Source organism: Bacillus rossius, chromosome 2 (genome assembly GCF_032445375.1).
Source record: "Bacillus rossius redtenbacheri isolate Brsri chromosome 2, Brsri_v3, whole genome shotgun sequence".
Lineage (NCBI taxonomy): Eukaryota > Metazoa > Arthropoda > Insecta > Phasmatodea > Bacillidae > Bacillus > Bacillus rossius.
Window position 1 is genome coordinate 28379266 of NC_086331.1, and position 24912 is coordinate 28404177.

Below are 24912 nucleotides of genomic sequence, written 5' to 3' on the forward strand. Positions count from 1 at the left end.
GTTTGGTATGATCATAAATCAAATATTCGTAACAGGGTGAGGGAATGATTTAATTTTGAAGGACATATATTTAAAATCATTTTATGATTCATGTATTTTTTGTAGTGTAATAAAAGTTTTGATGTACAATAAACACTATCTTCCGAATATTTTAGCAATGTTTATTTAATAAGGATGTAATTCATTTTGAGAAATGCAGTTTTTCTATCAATTTAATCTGACTGGGGGACAAGGTGACATTAAATTGACCATAACTTTTTTATTTAATTATGTCTTAATTTTTTAAACTACAGTAGTATAGATATTTTGTATTTAAATAAAAATATTACATTGATAATTAATGCGTGTGACTCAGCACTAATAACTCAGGACTTAAATTTCGAAATTTGATGAGAAATACTAATAGAGAACGTGCAGTTACGTAATATTTTGAAATAAATAATAAAACACCATAGATGTTGTGATGTATTCTCTAAGGATTTACTCCACCTGTCACGCTAGGTATGCCGCTTGTTATCTGCTGTGTGTAAAAAAATCAGAAAAATATTTATTACAAAAATTTTTGTGTGACTAATTGCTGGTAGTCACCCACTACAAATTCACTTTGGTTTTACACCTGAAACACCTAAAGAATAGCTTCTGTTATCTCATTTTTGAAATATTTATTCATAAAAATCTGCAAAAAAAAATTTAATTTCTACATTGTGAAGCAGAGAATGCTGTTGCACCCAGAATATGAGGAAACATGCATGTGTATGGTTTTTCATTACGAACATTATCAGCATTTAGTAAAGATCTGCATCTTTCACAGCTATTGTCTAGTGTTGCTTGGCTTCTGGGTTGTAGCCACATCGAAGGCAACGATATCACCGACGTTTCGGTCGACGTTGCAGTCGCCATCATCAGGGAGCAGTTACCTACTGAGTTTATTGCAAGTTCTCCTTCCTTTAATACTGAGAAGGGACTGTTTCCCAATTGGCTGCAGCTGTGGACCAATCGGAGCCTTCCTTTTGGTTCACAGCTGTAGCCAATCGGAAAAAAAATTCCCTTCTCAAACAAGAGTATTAAAAGGCAGGAGAACTTTCAATAACAGCAGTAGGTAACTGCTTCCTGATGATGGTGACTGCAACGTTGACCGAAACATCGGCTACAACCCAGAAGCCAAGCAACTCCTATCAGCGTTTAGGTTTTATTTTACGTGATAGGGTTAATGTTGCATGGCTATGCATAAAGGCTTGCAAGATTAAATTGGAAGGTGCTTATAAATCAGAGTCGTAAGGGTCTTGGGCTCAAACCATGACTTTGCTGTATAAATGTGACACATTAGTGATCGTGGCCACTGAGGCCCGGTCAGCGTTGAGGATTAGGAACAAATAAAATATTTTTGTGAGACATAGACCTGAAACTTGTACATACATGAAAATGTCTATTAAAAAGTCAAAATATTGTGCTTTGATTTGGACAAGAATTATTTGTGATTGGTTAGATGTGACCAGGTGATACTTGCTTTGCTAGACTCTGTTTTTTTATTCCTGTTTCAAGGTCATAGTGAATAGCATGTCAACTTAAATATGCATGTAGCAGATGTGGAAATACGGTAAGATTACCGTTTGGTTGAAAATTGTAAAACCGGTTATAGCGTGCTGTGAATTATTTAGCAAATCCCCAACAAAATGATTTATAACTGGTTTCAGTATTAGTTTTTGTTTTGTAATATTTCACATGTGTATGTGGTTGTGATGGAATATTTTATGAAATGTGTTGGCATCAGTGCTGGCTCCAGAAATTTTCATTATGTACATATAATATATTGTAAATATAAGCCTTATGTTTATGTAGGTTACTGCCTATATTATCATAAAACCTCATTACTATGTTGGAATGCAGTATTTATTTATTAAGTGTCACATTCCCACCAGCAGTCAATACACTTACTTACAAACAACAATGTAGTCACTGCAAGTACATGGGCACTGCCTTCTGGTAGGCACCACCTGAAGGGAAGCACCACAACAGGTAGGCACTACCGCATTGGGCCAACAACATACTTGCAGGAATTACAACAGACACAAACAAGTACTAAATTAACAATACTAATAGAATAGGACAATCACAATTACAACAAATATTTAAGGTAACATAGAATAAAAAGATAGGGTGATTTGACACATTAACGTTAACTTTATATACTATATTGTCACGGTCTGAAAATTTCATTACTTTTTTTTTCTTAAATTTAGTTTACTTTTGTTAACGTGTTGGTGTACGTGCGCGTTTCCAGGCTCGGCCGGTTGATTTCGACACGCGGGTATGGGAATATAGGTTACTGCGATAGAAGTTTGCAAGCGCCGCGGGCTTTTGCGAGGCTGCGTGGGTTGCTAATTCTCGTGGGTCGCTGGCCAGGGCCTGCTGAGAGGTTGCAACACGCCGTTCCAGAAAAACCTGCTGCGCTACGCTAGTCTCTTGTTTGTCGTGCGAGGCTTTTGTGTTCTCGTTTCGAGGACTCTGTCCTGATTAGTGATGCCATCTTGCGTCCGAGTTTGGAAACGTAGACGGAAAATTAACAATCGAGCAGCGCAAGAGGGAGAGGGGGAAACTCACTCGCGTCTGCGCAGAAGGAATAGCTGTCTTCACTTGTTTTTCATTTTTTTTCCTTGTGGGAAGGGAGGGGACCGCGAGTTGCCTTGTGGATAAGTTTTCCCGGTGTTCGTATTTTTTTTTTTTGTTTTTCCGGCATGGCCTAGTTTTGTAGTTAAAACCTCCTTCCAGGGAGGGGCCGAGGCTTTTTGCCTGGGGACCTCTCTGGAAGCCGAGTCCACGTCGGTTTGAAACAACTTTGCTTCGCCTCAAGTCAGTAGGGTAAGTGGTTGGCCATGGCTCGTTCGCAACGATCATTTCTTGGACGATCTTCGTCTTAATCTTTTAAGTAATAATGTAGTATTATTCCACCTCTATTATTTATTTTTTTGGTTTTGGGAAAAATCGACGTCTGGATATAAGCATGTATGTAGTGGTAACTGGGAAGTGTTCTGTTCCTCGGCGGAGCTGGCGCGACGACGGCCATGTTGTAGAGATAATTGTTTGCCGGCTGACTTCACTTTAATGTGTATTTAATGTATTTAATTATTCGTTAATCCCATCCCATTGTTAAATGATTTATTATTAATTTGTTAATCAAATATTTGTTTGATTATTATTATTTTTTTATTATCCTAGTGAATAAAATCTGTGCTTGAATGAACTAATCATGTTTCTTTTCAGTACATAAATTATACCCTACACTTCCTGTATGGGGAGAAGACTTGATCTCGAGTACCATGCTTACCAATAGCTACCACCCCCCAAATGTTATAGGTTATTTATTGTTATGTGTATAGGTGTACGCGGGACGTCTGACGGAGTCCCGTCTCAATATATACTTAATATACTAGATATAAATTGTTTAATTTCAAATTTCTTATCAAATTTATTGAATTTCGAAATTAATCTATCAATGATAACATTGCTTTGGGGACTGTACACAAAGCTGATAATAAGTGACTACTAAATTATGGAACTCTTAAGACAAGTATTATCAAGAATATATTTACAATTAATTAATATTGGAATTATTGCAGTTATAAACAAAAAAGTGAGTCTAAATATATTCTGCGAATTGAAAGTGAATTTAAAATCGGTAAAGTGAGAATAGAATCCCAATTCTCCTTTACTCACAATTTTGTTCCTTGAACTGATCGTAGAGCACTTCTTGATTCTCTCTTCATTAAAATTGTTATAACTCTATAAACAGCTGTAAATACATTTTCGACAACACTGGACTCTGAGTTCCTCTATTTCATAGTCAACTAAAGTCTACTGTATGTACTCTTAACAAAAGAAATGATATTCTGTACAGAATAATTTATAATTATAATAAGTTGAATAATCTTCTCTAATTAACTGTATATTATTTGGCTAAACCTTTTTTATACATATATTATATATTATTGTCTGTAAGGAATTATTTAATTACTTCTAGTATTTTTAAAATTAATGTTTCCTATCATTTTATTGCTTATTATTCTATCCACTTAATAAACTCTCAATTTAAAATTGTTTTTCACATCACATTGTTCTTTGTTTCATTGTAGTCATTCTCATTACTGAATTTAGTTGTCTTTTAGACATGACATCTTTATTTTTGTACCAAGTTAGTATCCGTATCCGTTCAATGTTCTCATAAACTTTTGTATTTTGTTTATCGTGTTTAGATTTATGTTCTGTCTGTAATTTATAGTCTTTAGTAATAAGTAATTATATGTTTTATGTGTCTGTTCATATTATTTTGTCTTTATGTATATTTTCCGTATGAATGTTTGTTTGTATTTGTTTGTAGTTGTTGCCATCACTGCTTGTGTGTGGTTTTCTTGCCCTCTTGTGTTGGCCATTTAGAGATGTTCTGCCTGCAGTGGTACCGACGAGAGTGGAAGACCATACATTGGCAGTGAGTGATAACTGTGTACTTGTCTCTATGTGTCCTGCCCACCACAAAAGTCAACAACTGTTGGTGGGCATGTAACAAATTAAAATAAATAAATAAAAAAAATATTTAAATAATTAAGCTTTTAATTATATTTTACAGGACAACTGCGGCACATTACCAAACTGAAGCCCTGGGGTATGTTAGAAGTTCTAACTGAAAAGTATGAGTGGGACCATGCAGAAGCAAAAGCATTTGTTGATTTCCTGACACCAATGTTGGCATTCGACCCCAGTGAGCGAGCCACAGCTGCTGAGTGCCTGAAGCATCCTTGGCTGAACTCTTGAGGATAGGTAGCAATCATCACACTATAAGTAAACAAACTATGCCTCATTTTGTCAGCACTTGTGATTTTTTTCATTTCAATGATCATTGACCGGCCAGTATATACATAACAAACACATTATTGCTTTGGAGGTAACAAAGAACTTTTCTTTGTTAATCATAGTCTTCTACTGATCAAGTCTTAAACTTTTCTTGGTTAACCATAGTCTTTTACTGATCAAGTCTCAACCTCAACTTAAAAGTAGATACTTTCTAAACTTATAGTTAAATTATTGTAATTTGTGTCAGCAGAATAGGACTTGCTAATTAAATATATGTAAAAACTTTGTTGTTTAATGTGCATATTTTTTGTTTTCAAATGAAACGAATGTCATGTAAGTTTGTCATGTTGTTTTTTCATATGACATTTGTCACTAGATGTTTGCAAGTATAATTTGTGCATAGTTGAGAATCTTGACTTAGTTTTTGTGATACATCTTGCATAAAATATAAAAGTTATTTTTTTTACTTGAAATGTGACAGTTTTAAGAGTATTGCTTGTTAGTAAGAAAGAAAAAACTATACTGTTTTTTCTATAAAATTGGCAGTTAGGGATTTTTTAACTTTGGCAGATATGTTGACTAATATCCAAATACTAAAGTTTTGCATTAATTAATTATTTATTTGTAAAGTCTATGTTGATTTTCTTTCTGAAATCTGGTAGTTTAGATTTCTGATGTTCTATGTTGTATAGTTTATGATATAAATGTAATGATTTACATTGCCATACAATTTTGGTTTGTAGAAACACACAATATTTTTATGTAAAATTATATATTATGTAAACTATATATTATGTAAAACTTATATATTCTATTAACATTGTAAACTTTTTTGGAATGATGTAGTTTGGCCCTAAGTAATAAATTACAGTAGTTCTTTCCACTGTTTGAAAAGATCTGTTATAATATTTATGGTTATCAGAGCTGGATCTGTTTTGTTCACTTTCTGTTCATTATTGCTGGGTGTCTGGTGTCTAAGAAATGAGAGTGGAGAATTCATGATGAATTTTTTATGTGTAAAAAAAAAAAGAGCTGTGCATAAATTTTGTCTCCATAATTAAAATTGCATGACACTGTATCTGTCTGCAAAAATAAATTAGCCAGTTTCATGAGATACAGGGAATCAACACTAAAGATTGTCTTGCAGAGCTGTTAACTCCTCCAGTTATAGCAGAAGGAAACCTTACAAAGAATTTTCCTAACCTGAACATTTTGATTTTGAAATGTGCAAGTGTACTGCATTATTTTCTTACTGTAGTGTGAAAAAAATGCAGTGTTAATGAATGGGTGTGCAGAAATTTCTTATAGTTCCTCTTTCCATAAAACATTTTAAAATGTGTGGAATTTTGTTTGAAAAAATTAAATGTATAGAAATTTCACCAGAAAGGAACTCTAGACACCTTGCAATTTTCCTGATACTGAAGTCATTCATGTAAAATTCAAATGTTTAGATCACCAAGTAAAGGAAATTTGAGTTAGTATTGTAGCAGAGAATTTCAAGACAAATTCTTTTAATTCATTCTTTGCATCTCTGCATGTTGGTATTTTGTGTATCAAAGTAAGACAAGGTACTTAACTTTGCACATTATTTATAAAAGCTGCAAATAATGTGGTCATGTGGCATTCCATTTAGTTCAGCTGCACCTAAAAAAATTTTAATGATGCGTTCGTTGTACAATTGACTGCAGTCCTACCTCAGTCACAAACTAAAATAGAACATGAAATTGTATACAAACAATTCTATGTAGGTATATCTTCTATTTGAAATGTGAACACATGTATTGCTTTTGACACAAAAAAAATTTCTTACTGCTGAAAAGATAATTTTTATTGAAATATAAAAGTAATTATACAAAAATAAAAATATTCATATAAGATTAAATTTAGCTGGTAGTGATAAATCACTGAAAAATAAATCCTGCAAATGAGATGTGAATAAATAATGATGAGCAGACTAAACACTTTTATCAGCTGCTTGACATAACTTTGATATATAAATTTGTATATATGTATATACACATGTGTGTATGTATATATTTGTATACAAGTGTAAATGTGAATGTTTATTGTGTTGTGTGTTTACATATTGTTATACCCTGTCACTTAGCAGTGCCCAAAACAAGGAAAGACTAAACTTAGTCTAAAGGTTCACACTATAGTTTAAGTGTTCTAATTTTTTTAATGTAACATTTAATATACAGTTAGTGACACATTTAAGTACGTATCAAAATGCTCTCTAGTAGTGTGATCATCACTTCAGTCTCTCTGGAACACTTTAGTGATCCACTCGTCCCAGCTAACATGTTCCTCATTTGCCTGCACACCGAGTGCCTTGTCAAGGACACAGTTGGTGTCCACTATCAAGACTTCAACTCACGTGTCAATCATCAGCCAGCTGCTGACGATTCTCCCCTGTGATTTGCCCCACTTTAATGGTGATGGCCATTGTATCTAAAGTGGGCAAAGATTCATCCTCCTGATAATGCATTTTTTCACAATAAAAATTATTTGCATTGTCTTTGAGAATGGGTCAAATTGCATTGTTGCAGGTAGTCTATTTGATTCCTCAGCTAATTCGAATTTACTTTTGAAGTGCTGCTTGGTTAGCTGATGTACGGGTATAACAGTATGTATATATTTTATTACAATAGAAGTCCAGTATAATGCAACTTTTCAGATTGAGAGTGAACCAATTAATCAGAAAAAAACAAGTGGGTATGTGTGTTAAGTATACATGAAAAATAGCATGCAATTCAGGCTTGAGGCGTGAATATTAATATTTTTTGTTAATCACTCAGGATGGCCACATTTAGCCCCCAATAATAGCATTAGTTAAGTCATGATATTTTCACTGATGATGAATTTCCAACAGGAGTTGAGAGCTGTTCGACTCAAGTAACACATCAATTAAGCACATAAGTGAAGTGCCAGAGGAAATACAAAAATATTTGGATAATCTTTGTAGCCTGCCTGAAATGTGCCTGCTGCCTCCACTACGTCCTGCATGGGCCCAGATGAAACAGAACATAACCCAGTAAAGTGTCTTGAAGACAACAGGGTAATTAGAGAATACTAAGCCCTAATTAATTCATTAGAAGTAAAAACTGGATCTGTGTGGGCAATGGTTCAGAGATATTGCTTATCATCATGGCCACACATTTTTTAATTTGCAGCCTTTCATTACTTTCATTCACACTCGGGCTTGGGGAGGGGGGGTGGGGGAGGGGGTGTGAAAGGGAAACCAGGTTACAACTCTACTGGACATGATGCCGTGTGGCATTCAGCGTGGCTTGCCATGCGCAACGAGGGCAAGAGGAGAATACTGCTAACATGCAGAAATCATCACCACTCAAATGAGTGCGAACATGTGTGTAACGTGACACTGAAAAAAGAAATTGGAATATAACATACAGCTATGACTTTGCCACGCCTGACAGATGAATCCACTATAATTTGGACTATTATATAGGGCTTCTACTGTATATTTGTATATGCATATTTATATGTATATTTGTATTCATGTGCATATATTTAGACATTTACATGTGTATATGGAATTATACACACATGACTATATGTACATGTAAGTATATAATACATATCATACCTATAGATATATTTGGGATTAGATGGTTGAATCCATGAGTTTGTAGCTGATTTGTATTGAATTGCTATACTTTCTTGCAATTTTTAACAAAACTCTTAACTTTGTGAAGGTAAAATAAAAGTTTACTTAGTCTATATATACGTACCTCGAAATTAAAAGTTGAATGTATGATTTATACATTGGCACTTAAAAAATTCCAGAAAGGATTTGCACCAAACATTTCAAAAATCATTAATTCATTGGAACTTAATTACCTTTAAAAGTTTTTAACAACTTAAATAATTACCTATTGTGAATGGTTTCTTTATACTAGTTTGTCGGTTGCTAATTTGCTATTTGTAGTAGGTTAAAATGGTACCCCTAAATACAGGAAGTTTACACTACCTTGCACAGCAGTGAAAACAGCTTGATTAAAACCTCGGAACATCAAGAACTATATGGATTTAGTACTAGTTTAGTTTTTACCAATTTAAAAAAAAAATCAAACTTAAGTTATTGATTGATGTTAAGTTATATTACAGTAACATAACTAGTGTCAGTGAATAATTTCACAATGACAATTTTGCTAACATAGACACAATTTAATCATAAATTAATACTAGTAAATGTGGTTTCAACTTAAAATAGGTTTGTTTTTATTCACTCTTGGGTGTAATGAAGCAGTCATTGAAAATAATTCTCTACTCTTAAATCATAACAAAGTGTTAAAAGTTGTTAAAAAGATACCACAGCAGCCATGAAATGTCACAGCATCTCACTGTAGAATGGATCTCTCACAAACAAGTAGGCACAAACACTGGTGAAAATATTTTCAGTGATCCATCAGTAGAGACCTGCAATATTCGCGAATTCATTCGGTGATAGGCTAGAATTCAAACACATATACCTCTTAGATAATTTTGCTATTGGCTTACTGTTCATCTGGACGAATCTCAACCAGTAATAAACTCTCAACCAAAGAAGAATCGAATCACAGACAAACCAGCTGAGACGACTTACAAGTCGGCAGCCAATGAACTTGCGTTATTTGCCCGAGTGTACAGGGGTATGTGCAGTTTATCCTGAAGGCCATCGAAACTGCGAATTTTGCAGGTGTCTATCCATCAGGCATATCCACAACAACTGGAAGGATTAAATTATTTTTTTAAAAAAGACAATATGGAATGGAAACAAATTTTAAACCAAAGGTGACTGAGGATTACAGCTTCAGTTCTGCAATCATTAGCAATGTGAACTACAGTAAATCCCTGTCAAGAAGTTTCTCAAAGTACTTTAAAAAAATTTACTTACTAACAGTGAAAACTTATATAATGGTAAACTTGTATTAATAGGTTAAGTGCTAAATTTTTTAAACTTATTATGCAGGAAATTTTCATAAGTTGTATTTTCTCAGGGTTTTTTTTTTTTTTGTATATGAGTTTTAAAAAAGTTTATAATGTATAAAGTGGTCAGCAATTATTTATAGAAGGAAGTAATTTTTTTGGTTCTTGAGTAGTGCCATACTCATATTTTTATTTCAATTGAAGGAACTTCTTTTACTGTTACAGTACTCAGCATTCAAATTTCATAGAGAAGTATTCAACCCATCCCTAGTATATATGTAGTTGTGTATTTATGCATATACATTTATGTGCACACATACTTATTTAGTATAAATACCTTTACACACATTTATGTACAGAAATAAATATGTAAAGTGATATGACTGAGCAACACCATATTTTTAGCTTTTCTGTATTTTCACTGTATTACAGTATGTACGTGACTGTGAGAAATTGTTGTTTTAAGCTGGTAGTTATTATTTTTTAACAAATTAAAAACTACCTATTCATAATATAACAATTTTTTTTCTGTGGCAAAATATAGCATTCATAAATATGTTCTGTTAAACAGTACATAACTCAATTTTTGTTGCACTTGCTATCTAATTTAAAAATAAGTAATAAAAATAGTAGGTTCAAACAAAACTTAGCTTGGCATTTGTACTGACATGTATTAATTTGTTTTAAGTTGTTAGGACAGCATGTTGTCCCATTTTACCTATATGCTGTGCTTATGCTGAAAACTGTTAAAATTGGTTCATTTAGCTTGTTTTTAATTTTTCATAGCCCATACTAGTTGAGTATTCACTTAGTGTATATTCAATTATTGTAAATGTTGAGTTACGTAAAGAGAGTTGATGGCCTTACTGCAAACAGGCTTGATGAACACTGCTTCCTGCAGTCTTAGAAAACATTCATTCCTCTGATGGTTGAATGTTGCAAAAGTTGGTATAAATATATTTTTTTAGTAATATTTATATTGTATAAGTTGATCTTTTATTTATTTCATTTATGTAGGTTAGTTAGATACAAAATAAAGCCTTTAATACTTAATGGTAGTTAATCATTTTTTCCTTTTTTTCACACATTTAAGTACGTATAAAAATGCTCTCCAGTAGTGTGATCATCACTTCAGAGTCTTTGGAACACCTTAGTGATCCACTCGTCCCAGCTAACATAAAAATTACAATAACTTAATTGGTGTTATCAGGGAACAGTGTAGCATGACCACGCCCTGACACAGCAAATTAAATAAGCAATCAGGAGAGAAGAAAGTAATGACAGCAGCCAAGGTCCAGCCTTTTCTTCCCTGGCAGCATTCTACAGTTTCATAAATAATTATCGAGCTGTTTGTCAAAATGGCATAACATGGACCCGCAATTAGGACGACCTGAGTTAAAATCCTCATCCAGCCATTTTGATTTCTTATGGTGCTGGGATATTTCCTGACTATACCTTTCCTAATTACTTCATATTGTTTTTATTGTGTGTGTTCGTCCGTAATGAGTTCACTGTTGACTTTGAATATATATACTGTATAGAAGTCGCGAGTGGATAGGATTTACTCTACGTTTTTCAGAAGCGTATGATGAGCAGCTTGGGAACTTCACCGCTGCAGTGCGCTGCCGTAACGCCCTGTATCGTCTTAGTTGTTATTTACACGTTAGAGCTCAGCGCTGTCGCCCGCTGTCATTCCCCGCACCCCTCATCTATCATTCACTGCAGCTCAACATCGTTCAACGGGAGGGGGAAGGGGTGTTTGAAGAGTTCGACACTTGTCCGCTAGGGACCACCACAAGTCGATGCCCTAGAGATGGTGGCGATTGCGGCAGTGAATTAACCAACTACCTCAAAACCGTATTAGAAATTTTAACCTGGGCTGGCGACTTATATACAGTATATATATTCAAAGCTGTTGACAAGACGTAAAGCTAAAATAAAACTACTCTGAACCACGCCCATTTTACACATTTTATACCTCTTTCACTTCATTCATGTACCCTCCACAAACTTCTGAATACTAGCACTAATATAGCATGAAGTATAGGAGTGTTGGTATTTACAAAAAATGGTAAGTATTCAGTAGTGTCTAAATAATTTCCTACAGCATTTCACATATTCATTCAGTTTGATTGCTAGCCGATACAAACACATCAAGGCATTTTAACTAGCATGGGGGTGGTGGTGAGAGAAAGAAAACAAATCCAAGCCTAGTATGGTGTGTGCCAGTGTGCAACACATTTGCAAGCAAACTGTTGAGTAAATTTAGAGGGAGAGTGCATGTGAGGCCAACATCTACCATACCTTCAAACATGTGTCACAGTAACTTGACTAATCAGCAACAAGAGTGTGTGCCCAAAAAAAAAGAACAAGAAAACTGCATGAAATGTATTTTTTTTTTATGTTAACATAACTAAAGCAACATGACTCAACCTGTAAATTAAAACTACCTACTTAAAATGTAATATTTCATCTTATTTTTGTATTTCATAACTAGAAAAGATAACCACAATCATCTAACACCAATATAACAAGTAGCACAAACCTGGGAAATATCTAATGTCATCATTAGGCTCTGAATTCACCAACACTTATAACTGAAAAAAAAAAGCTATGCCTACACAGTGAAAGAGTGTGCAGTATCCCAAATGCATTATACCTTTGTTCACTCTACAAATGCAAACAACTATGCTTTTCTTACCCAATTATTAAAAGAAATATCAGTTATGAAACAGCTGATAGAATGCCACTTAAGTCAGTGTTTGATTTTCTAAAATAAAACAAAACCCAAAATGGTTTATTGTAGTGAATAAGAACTGTCACCCTAGTAAAGCACTTATCTTGTTTATTGACTTCATAATTTTTCTTAAACAGTTACATACCAGTACTGTTCTCCCAGGATTCCCGACATTCAGCCTTGCTGAGGCAGGGTACGTACCTAATTTATTTTGTATCATGTTCATGTTAAATTTAGCGACCAATTGTGCCACTTTTTGCTGAGCTCGTATAACCATTCTGGCAATACCTTAAGGCTTTTTACTTTGAATTTTTGTGTAGCATAAGTACATATATGATGCATTTAATAAACATTATTTTGGTCGTCTCTACTACCTACCCAAGAAGGTGTTCCAGTTGCCTTATTTAGAACCATGTGTCCAGCTAACTGTGGCCAATTGACAATTCATCTAGAGCAAGAATTTTATAAGTATCTAAGCCCAGCATGAATGCCTTAAGATAAAATTAGGAACTTTACTTCATGGTCAGGTGCCCGCAAAACTCAAGCCAATTCAAACGAGTAGCTAAAGCTTGACTCCACAATTGAGTTCTTTATGATTGACAGAATGGGACTTGACAATCTTCTTTTATAACTCGATACATATTTTACATGTGCAAGGAGCATAAAATCACATATCATTATTTTGCGTGTGAATACCGATCACATCATCCTGATCTGAGTTTTCCAACACTCCGGGATGGTTGGTTACTTCGCTACATGCCTTACTTCCCTATCCATGATACGTGACACGTGTCGATGTGTATTGCGGCCTCTAATCATTTTATAGTTCACTATATGTAAGGCTTACACTAAGGAAAATATTTAGTTGTTGGTGCCAAAATCCTATACCACAACTCTCTCAGACTATTAATAACAATACAATAACAAAATGGTTATGAGGCTGTTCCTGCAATGCATGTAACTGTTTTACACAATGATTTATAATGGTCTGTGGGCAGATCATTCTGTTTCTGGTACTCAGGTTTTGTCATATGTAGTTGCAACAAAAGGGACTTTCTTGTTATATCCATTTCAGTGGATTTCTATGCAGTATAAGGATACATCCCTTATTTTAATGAAGAAATGAGGTATAGTTAAGATATGGATAATAGTGGGAAGAACTATGAAATAAAACACAATTTCATGAATTTATTATATCTATGTACAATTTCCCATAACTCAACATCAGTCCAAGAACAGTTGATAAGACAAAAAAAAACAATTCCACACTGATGACAAAAAAGCCTCCTGACCATTTTTCCATAATAAGTAAAAAGATATAGTATTATTATTTCATAACTTAGTAGCATGATCATACAAGGATATGGTTTCCACCATGCTGTGTAAGTGGTTGTAAGTCGTATGTTTCTTCGTGTTTCGTAGTATTGATGATTGTTTGTGATAGTGTAGGTGATAAGTTATTCTAGAATGATGAATGAAATTGGAGAACGCAGTAAAATGAATAATAAGTATTCAAAAATAAAATCACATCAAAAATGTGTGTGAGACTTTCAGTCGTCAGAGATGTGTAACATCTAACCTCGGTAATGAGAAAATTCATGTGTTCTTATGTGGCAAATACACTTTATATATGGTTTAGTATGGGAAAAAAATTTTCGAAAAGGATAGCCCAATTAATTAAATACAGTTTTTTTTTTATTAACTACTGTGCCAATCATGTGCATTATAGGCACTTTTTTAGTTTTATAATAATTTAGTTTTTTTAATTAAAAAAAATAAACTTAAATTTATTGGCCTACAGACTTTTTCAGCCCAGTGTACAGCCGGGTCAATTCTTTTTGTAGCGTGTTCCTTATCTCCACACCCCCCCCCCCCCCTCTTCATACCTTCAGCTATCAAGCTCGCCGAAGCTGCATTAAGCAGCCATCTCCTATAATTCCCGGCTCCAGTCAGGCCCGGCGTCTCATAACCCTACACGATTTCGTGACTAGAAAATCTGTGGCGAGCACTGGCGTCGCTCCCAACGGACTTCGTGGAAGTATGGCCATCAGCAGTCTTCAAGCCGGAGCAGACACAGCGGGGTTCATTCGCCGCGAATTTCCATCGCCCAAGCGGAAATTTCCCCTCTCCCCGCGCCTAGAACCCTGCCTGAGGTGACCCCGGGCGGTCATAAACCCCATAAACCCCCCCCCCCCCCCCCATGGCCGCAACTCGAGAAGAGTCTTTACAAAAAGAACTTCTGGGCGCGCCAAAAGTGACGACAGCTCGCCCCATCTAACGAGAGCTACACCAACTAACCATGTGTCCTTCCCCCAGACTGCCGCCAGAGCGCTGCACTGTCCACCCCCCTTTTGCGAGGCAACTCGCAGGAGTCGACCATGCGCTCGAGGGTTCGAGAGATCGATGAGTCCCCCTCCACCTGGACCCAAAGGGCAGAGCCCACGCTTTTAATTAGGAAGTCTTCTTGATCGAGGAGGATTCTCTGGGCAGCTTTTCAACAGAGCAGACGGGTGGGTTTCACCGCTGATCCGCACCTCACACGCATTTCGCCGAATTCCGTCATCCGCCTGCGGAATGTAGTTACCTACATTAAGGCACCCTGGCCTTATTACTTTAGTCTTACATTTATCTTCGGTAGTCTGCCCAGAGCAGTTAGAAATATTTGTAAATTCTTTTGTATTTTATTAAGCTCCAAGAACATGACTTCCGCGATAGACCGCGTCTTTGCGCGACGGGCACCAACCAGGTACCAAGACGGCTGAGTTCTCCCCGCTTCGGTAAGTGTTCACCACTGCCCCTTTTTGATTCTACCCCTTCACGAGGGCGAATTCCGCCCCTCCCTTAATCGCCTACAGATCAGGCCTAATTTCTTTGATTGGTTTGGTCTGTAGGCGGGTTCAAGAGTACCGCCAATATTCCAACAACCTGACGGCTCCAGAAGTGCAGGCCAATCCTCCATTGTTCAGCCCCATTAGCCGGTCATCAACTGGGATACCACCATTCTGTCTTAACTTCGTCCCGGGCAACTGGGCAGATAATTTCCCATCTTCCGCCGGCAACATGCCCCAAATAAAATCAACAAGTGCCAGCTGGGAGACAATTTAAATTTAGTTTGTGTTTGTCTTTATAAATGTATTTTATATTGTTTTTAAGGAAGGATTTAACTTTAATGTATAACTGGTATAATTCTGTGTAGGGCCCGGGCCAACTTAACTTTTGTTGTTGTTTATTACAATTCAACCAGCAAACTAAAAGAAAAGAATTTGAATGATTTAATTTAATAATAAATCAAAAAGAATCCTAGCAACCCAAATCTTGACTTTTTATTTAAGCTCATAACTAAACGATCCTCCAGCTCCTTGTAAGTCATTCAAGGGCTGTATGAACATTCTTGTACACTCGCTCTCTCGTGAACCTCTGTTATTCTTTTTGACCAGTTCGTTTCCAGCAATTTCATGTAATTCAGATTTCCATTTCAAAGTGTTTCCTAATTTTGATAAGGAACTTAAATAACTTTTACAAGACACGAGGGAGGGGCGTAACACTACTATTTACAGTATTAATTCATTTACAACACTTAAAATTCGGTCCACTCTTGCATTTAGTTCACAGTTTATTCTCCCCGCTGGAGCTCGAATCGACAGTACCTCTCTGTACTGCTCATCTCTTACCGCACACCTCTGTCTCTACACACTGCCTCGCACTACTTACTCATCCGTTACACACATCACAGTCTCAGTGCACCAGTCTCCGCACACGAAGGCAGTTGCTTGTCGTCCGTGTTGGCTCACCGTGGGTTTACTCGCCCTCTTCACTTCACTCTACTGCCTCAGAGGCCAGCATCACCATTTTTATACCTCTCAGTACCCCTTCTGGAATATCTCGCATCCCTTTGAATTATGGCATCATCAGGGTGTATTTGACACGCGAAGCTTCCAGAACAATGACGTTCTAGTTACGCCACTTCACGCAGCTGCCGGCGGGAGCTTGCGGAATCCTCCAGATGAATGGAGGGCTCGGTGACAAATAGCAGTGGCAGGGGGAAGCAGGAGGGGGGTTATAGCGACAAACGCCGCTAATCCCACAAGAAATGTGCTGCACGCGGGACCCCATCCCACCCAGGGGTCCAACGAGCCAGCTGACCACTAGCAGTCTCCTGGCCTGTTTCGTGGCCTTAATTCCAGTATGTTCATATCAATACAAAACTCGGGTATAAAATTTGACGTAGAATTCTTTAAAATAATGCGGAGTGTGATAAGTATACACAAATTGTGTTTTCAACTACATTTATTGATGCGAATCACATGCAGTTTTTCACCCGCCGCTAAAATTCGTTGCCGGAGCAGCTACGTCGACTATTCAATCGTTTGATGAGCAGACCGAAATGTTAAACTATATAATGAAACAGCTCCGACATAAGGCAAAAATACTTGAAAAAATACAAACCCTGGCTTTGCACCTGATTTTCAACAAGGAATTTCGTTGAAATACTACCCATCGTTTTAAAATTAACTAAACAGTTAATTCTACAAAGTTTCCCTTTGGCTTTGTGAACTTTGGTTTGTGCCATCTGCCACAGATGGCAGCATTGTGATAACACATTTTGGTTCCATGCGATTTCCGTTCCATTCAAGAAATTACTCCTACCAAATGCTCTATACCGAAAGCTAAGATGTAACACCCAAAATACTCGCAAAGTACGACATTATCGGAAAATATACTGCATTCCAATGTTGATGATTCATGAATTCTTGAAAATAAAATTAGTTATTACACATTTTTATGTATAACATCTTAGCTCTTGGTATGCTGTATTTGGTGGGAGTAATTTTGTGAATGCAATGGAAGTAAAGGAATGGAAATGTTTAACAACCACGGTCTGCCATCTGTGGTGGATAGCGCGAACCTGAGTTCACAAAGACAAAGGAAAAATGAAAAATATTAACTTTTCAATGAACTTCAACCAGATGGACAGTATTTTAACAGAATTCCTTGTCAAAAATCTGATCCAAAGCGGGGGTTTAATGATTTTTCAAGTTTTTTCGCTTTTATCGGAGCCGTTTCATTATAGGCCTATAGTTTAAAATTTTGCTCTGCAAATCGAATGATTTGATAATTGTATTTGCTTTGGCAGCAAATTCTAGCACTAGGAGCAGAAACTACATGCGATTCGCATTAAAACACAATTTTAGCAGGCATTATTTTAAAGAATTGTATGTACGTTAAATTTTGTGTCCGAGTTTCATATTGTAAGTATATTGCAACATGAGAACACATGGATTCGTTTGTTACCGAGGTTAAATTGTACATATTACGGGCGAATACTGAAACACTGGCTCACATTTTTTTAAGGACTTTAAAAACATGTTTGACAACCTGCTTGAATTTATGATAATTCTAGATCTAAGGCCTCGCGCACACTGGATGCGTATTCGTACGAAATTCAGCCGTCCGAATACGCACGACTACGTACGAACGATCTCAACTGTTGAAAGACAATGAACGCTCTCACACTGCGTACAAGTTAGTCGTGCGTATACGTACGTGTACATCAGACGTCCGACACGATCCCATCTTGTTGGGATTTGAACGTACGACTAGGAAACATGGATGTTGAAATATTTATTAATATGATACATGAAAGAACTTGTTTATGGGATCAAAGCGATTGTAATTATAATTTACGTGATTACCAACGCACTGCATGGAAAGAAGTGGCAGAGCAACTGAAAATACCAGGTAAGTTAACATTACAACATGTACACATAGTTAAACAGTTTCATATGGTGAATACAATATTAGTGAGTTCTGTCGCGAGAAAAATATGTTTTTAAAGTGTCTCTGATTGCATGAGCTCGTACTGCACTTCGGTTTTCACCTAAAGTAGCGAACCTTCTGTTTGCGCCAACAATGTTCGTGGTTACTGCTTGTTGTGTCACCTCTGTAACACCTTCTTTATCAATTATAATATTATGAAGCAAACACGCACACTTCACTATATCATCTGCTCGGTCGGGTTTGACCTCAATCGTTTTCAACAATAACCGCCACTTCCCGCATAGTATACCAAAAGCACATTCCACGACTTGTCTTTCTCGAGTGAGGCGTTGATTGAAAATCTCTTCTTCAGGGCCCAAGTTCCTTTGTGGATAAGGACGCATGAGGTATGTCTTCAAAGGGTATGCCTCATCACCTACTAAGAAGTGAGGCAAGACTATATCACTATCTGGTAACTGTTTCTCAACTGTGACATTAAGCGCTCCGTTATCCAATTGCCTTGAGAGATTGGAATTTGAAAAAATACCCCCATCACTCTCCTTGCCGTAAGCCCCAACATCTATAGCAATAAACTTGTAGTTCGCATCGACAACAGCTTGCAGTACAATGGAAAAGTACTGCTTGTAGTTACGGTACATACTACCTGAACATGCGGGTGCTTTAATTCGTATGTGTTTTCCGTCGAGACTCCCGCAACAATTAGGAAACCGCCATTTTGTCCAAAAATCATTAATGATAGATGTTACATCTCTTCCCGATGGAAACTGCATATGCATGTCGTGAAGACTGTCCCAAAGCACTTTGCATGTCTCATGTACAATGTTACCAACAGTGTTGTTGGAAATTCGGAATGAATATCCAAGTGTCTTGAATGATGAGCCAGTTGCTAGGTACCTGAAACAAAATTCCTCATTTGTTTCAGTTGAAGAGCTCAAAAAGAAGTGGAGAGGAATGAGGGATACATTTGGGCGAGAGCTGAAGAAAGTGACAACGACAAAGTCCGGTCAAGAAGCCAACTCAGACCATTTAAGTAAGTGGCCATATTTTAAGATGCTACTGTTCCTGAAACCCACAATGTCTCGAAGAGATTTAAAAGGTAACATTCCACCAACTCTTGACGACGCAGATAGCGAGGGCGACAGTGCAAATACAGGTACGTTGGCAAAATCTCCAGATTCACCTGTGGCAAGCAATAGCAATATGTCACCTTCATCACTGACTACAGTCAAAACCCCTAACAAATCATTTAAACTACCATTGAAAAAACATAAAAAAAGGAATAGGGCAGATGAAATCGACGAAAAACTTTTGCAGATTGAAGAAAAGAAACTTCATTGTTTTCAAGAAACCTTAAACGATTCCGATTCGCAATTTCTAATGAGTCTTTCACCTTATCTAAAAGAATTACCAAAACATCGTAAATTAATTGCGCGAGCAAAGTTACAACAGGTTTTAATTGACGAACAAAACTTGCTTTTATCCAAAGCCAAGCCATCTGATTATTCGTCCGATTGTAGTGTGCATGTATCAACAGTTTCAAGTGATCAATCTAGTGATTCGTTGCAGTGCAGCGTGCAACAGTTTTCGCCTGCAATGCGTATTGACAATCGTAGCGACGTGTCTACATTAATAAGTGTGGAACAATCAAGCATTTTGCAACAGGACGTACAAGAAGAATATGTGCAACAAACCGCTACACCGCAAGAGCAGTTGTCATCAGGCGGAGTTATGTCACTCACGGATTTTATTCTTCATTATAACCCGCAGAAATGAATGTGTCTTGTATGTGCTCACAGTTGGAAAGTTACGTTTTCACGTACACAAATAGCCAGCCGACAAAAGCCCACTCAATTGTTGTAGTGTATTATTATTATTATGTAAAATGTTGATTAAAATATGTATAGTATAATTAATTAATTATATATATATACTCTTATTCACTCACCTCAGTGTTACCACTAATCGTTCTTCAGGTGTTATGGTCTTGCGAAAGTTGTTGTATTTTGTCAATGCAGGTCTCACTTTACTTAACATATATTCAAATGTCTCTTGTGTCATACGTAAATATCCATAGAACCGATTAGGATCACTTTTTAAATCGTCCCAGATGTGATGAAATTCACCTAATTCTTCTCTTCTCATGTGTATTACATTCACCCACTCTTTTCTTTGGCGGTGCCGACGTATTCTACGTCTCACAAGATAATTATCTAAAAGCAATATGTTACTCATGTTTCCTGCCTTCCTACAGCTACAAACTATGCACGTTCGTGTCGTACAAAACCGCAATCAGTGTGCGCGCTCTTTAACGCACGATATGTGTCGTACGTATACGGACGACGTTCATACGCATCCAGTGTGCGCGAAGCCTAATGCCACATGCTGTATGCGCTCTAAAACTCTTGGGTACCCACTCAGTACTCATGCATATGAGACAGGCCGAGATGTTGGGATCGAGCCCATAACCCCAGCCACATGAGCGAGAAAAAACTAATTTTTATTAACATTTGAAAGACTCATTTCATTGCCAAGACAGTTTGGGCATTATTATTTTCTTATCAAGATTTATAGGTCTGAAGTCGTGGTAATCAATGATGGTTTGCGCTTTAAAAAATTATGTAATACGGTTGAGTAAACTAGGATTAATTTACATTAAGTAGACCTACAGTTATTAATGCTTGAGGAAATAAAATTATACGAATAGACACATTCCGTTTCTTATTACTATCATTTGTGGCGGCTTTAGAACTGCATGCCATATCAACTGCTACATTCTCATAATATTTAATGGATTACCTGTTTAATTTTTTAAAAAATCTTTAGAACTCAAGTCATTTGGTATCTTCCAATAAATGAAGGTCCTAGTTTTCCAAAATTAGTCTGGTTTGGTCGGATATTTAAAGAAAAAAATACTCCACTGTGAAAATAACTATTTAAGTTGGGGATTTATTTGTGAGTCCCCTCAGCAGACATACAAATGACACAAATGTCGGGAGTCTGTGACAGGCCAGTGGACCTGTTAGCAGTCATCTGCCCCTTTGGCCCCCGGGTGGACTCCTGGTCCCGCGCCGCACATTCCTTGTCGGATTAGCGGCAGTCCCCACTACCCCTCTCCCACCACTACCCCCTTCCAAGCTCTTTGCCATTGAACCCTCAGTCCTTCTGGTAGATTCTGCGTGCTCCCGGAGACCGCTGCGTGGAGTGGCGTAATTAGGACGGCATTGTTCTGGGAGCTTCGGGTGTCCAGTCGACTGTGATTATGTGACACTTCAAAGGGATGCGAGACCACCCCAGAAAGGGTTGCTGAGGGGTATAAAAATGGCGATTCCAGCCACTGAGGCAGTAGAGTGAAGTGAAGAGGGCGAGTGATCCCTTGGTGAACGAACGCGGAAGACAAGCGACGGGCCTCGTGTGCAGAGTCTGGTACCTACATCAAGACTGTAGTGTATGAGATGCTTGAGTGAGGTAGTGGGTAGTGTGACAGAGGTACAAGGTAAGAGAGGAGCAGCTGGGAGAGCCACTGTCGAGTCGAGCTCCATCGGGGAGAGCAAACTGTGGACTAAATGAAAGAATGATGAATTTGTGGACAAACACTTTAAGGGTTAGTATTTAATTAATAGTGTAAATAATTAAATAAAACGTTATTTAATTATTAGACTATCCTCTTTGAACATGTTTTTCTACTTGCAACAGTCATGCCATAAGAAATAAAAAAATAAAAATGAAATGGTAAAAGTATTTTCATTTAAGTTTCTGTGTTAAAGTATATCTTTCAACTGCCTCTTACACAAGGAAAGAATCCAACTTCATGAAAGTATTTGTACATTAAACCAATTTAAAATATAAAATTTTCACAGTGTGTGCCACAAATTATCGCTAGAGCATTGGAACATTTTGTGCACCATAAAACATGTTAACCTCAAATCGTTTGGATTCTTTTCAGTCAGGCTTCAGAATAGCTCACAGCAGGCTACCACACACACATTAATGTCACCGATAGCATAGTCTAGTAGTTTATTGATGGGAAGTGGTGATTTATCTCTACTTTAAATAGTAAGGCATTCGAATTGATGTTCATGAAATTAATTTATAATAAATAAAATGCATCCTAACATTACTCTCGCAGTGTTTACATTTTGTTAATGCGCCAACTTTGGTGCGAGGGTTCTGGGTAGGAAACCTGCGTAAGCATTGGCGGATCCAGGGGGGAGGTCATAGCCGCATTCCGCCCGCCCCCTCTCCCTAAAGCCCAGAATAATTTTCTGATGTTTTCCTAGTTCCTAATCATAGATTTACAAACTTACTAAAGTATTATTTTTCTACAGTTTTATAAGGACGTTTTTGAACTATAAATAAAATGCACAAGACTGCATTGTCAGTAATGTCTTCTAAAGTACGAATAATGGTGAGTACAGAACATATAAATAAATTTAATATGCAACTATGGTCGTGTCTGAAATGTCTAATTGACAATGTTGTTATTTTTATTGCTGTCGAAGGGCCTCATCCGTTCTACACGTGTTATTTCGAAGTATATGGGCGTCATCGTATGTTTAAAAGGCACATGGACCCAGTGTAGACTCTGTATAGGGCTGTGACGTCGCCTGTGTGAGGTCGAGACTCGAGATGCCCTACTTACTCCTCTCAAAACCTTGCAGACCTGGTCCGCTCTGAGCGTCGGTCACGCTGTTCAGACGTTATGTTAGGGCACTGCGTGGGCTCTTCAAGGCATCCCACACACCTCTTACTGTAGAAGATCGACACGTGGTCAAGAAGTGAAACGGTTTACCAATGACACATGTATATGTTACAATCCGCCTCTCCACACGCTTATATTGTAACAGATAGAAGGCCTTATGGCACGCATCGGTTTATAAGAAGTGCGACCCACAATCGTGGTCGCACGCATGTTACTCTTTGGCTAAAGTCAAAGTCCCGTGATGGACTCAAAAATTCTTAAGTTAAACAGCCCGCTGTCCGAGGCAGGCCCAGACGACATTATTAAAGCGATTAATATTATTAAATATGACAATGGAATTACTAGGTCAGTGGTGCCAAACGATGAAGTCTCCGGGGTGCGGAGGTGTTCTACCAAGGCCGGAGATGCAGACAGACTGGGCCGGAAGAGCGCGCTCTCCGAGGCTGATGGCGTCTTCGCGCCAAACAACATGGTCGCTACTCTTATTTGATTACGTGCCATAGGTTAATATTGCAAAAGACACAAAACACGTGTGTAATGAAAGTACGCCCCTTCATGCTCTCGTTATTACACGAAACAGTAGCTTTAATAAAATACATATTTAACTACGTAACTGCCTTTTCGGCCATGTTCGGATCCGCTCGGGATCGCCTTCAACGTCTTTGTGTACGGTACTGGATTAACTTAAAACTAATTAAACAATACTGTAAAACAAACACTTGCGGCCAATAAAGAACAGGTTTACACTTATACTTATTAATTTCATCACGGGTGCGAGTCACTGCTGCTACTTGTGGTGGTTCGTGTCGCGCAATTTCTACGTCACACGCACGTGTAGCAAAGAATAATTTCCGTTCCGCCGGCCGGCCCGATCGGCTAGTGTGGTGAAAGTAGTGCTTAGAAATGGTAATGGAAATGAACGAAGAACTATTAATTGAAGCAGTGAGGGAGTACCGTATGCTATACGATACGTCACATGTGTATTTTCATGATGCGTCTAGGCGAGAGAATGCGTGGAAAGAAATAAGCGAGAAATTTGAGAAGTGTACACGTAAGTAGCTACTTCTTTTGGTTCTGTTATTATTATTATTATTACTACAATCATTAGATGTAGTAGTAGTAATATTATAATTGTTTGAGCATCCAATGTAGCTTAGATTTGTACAATGCCAAATTAGTTCATGTTATTGTACCGTGACAAAATACGTTACATTAGTATTGCAGAAACATGTTTACTGCATTTTTGTACTGAAATATTATGTCTAGGACTGTAGATAGTGCTCGCGAAAGAATTTTTGGTATTTTTTTTTATTTTTATTCAAAGAAAAACTATTTTATCTGTTTTCTCAAAACTATATTGTTGCAGATGCTACACACAACTTAAAAATTGTTTGCCATGTATTTTCCAAAAAAAATACTTCATGCTACATCAGAAAAAAAAGATTAAAAGTTATTAAACAATGCAGTATGTCCGTAACAGTATATAAAATCACACAAGTTTTGTGTATATAAATCTTTACCGGTTCGACTGTGCACTGTCTGTGGGCCTACGCTGCATTTCAAATCGACTCCAGCATATTTCCACACATTTCTAAATAGAATTTTATCTCCTGTTTGTAAACCGAAAATGATAGATATATGAATAACAATTACACAATATTCCAAAGTGATTGCCATTCATCTTATATTGGCCTACTACGAAATTTATCGCGAAAGTTGCAAGTATGTTTATTTTTCATTAAGGCCTGGCATGCCTGCCACTGTAAACGCGATCCATTTGCCACGGTACACTACAATGTTCAGAGACGAAATAGTTTCTGAATGAGTCTCTTATGTTGCTTGCAAGTGCTACGATATTCCCGCCAACTCTAGGCAACTGTTGGAGAGCACAGATTTCGTTGTCGTTTTCCTGTTCTGCAGGTTC

The 24912-nt window shown here is 37.1% G+C and overlaps 1 protein-coding gene across 4 annotated transcripts in view; it reads left to right on the forward strand.

Moving 5' to 3' along the window:
- Nucleotides 1–10827, forward strand: part of LOC134529196 (SRSF protein kinase 3-like) — a 270468-nt gene extending 259641 nt beyond the window's left edge. For all 4 annotated transcript variants that reach the window (XM_063363043.1, XM_063363045.1, XM_063363044.1 and 1 more), the window contains one exon: nt 4622–10827. In XM_063363043.1, coding sequence (XP_063219113.1) covers nt 4622–4806 — 185 coding nt within the window. In that variant the 3' untranslated portion in view covers nt 4807–10827. The remainder of the gene's footprint in view (nt 1–4621) is intronic.
- Nucleotides 10828–24912: the final 14085 nt, after the last annotated feature.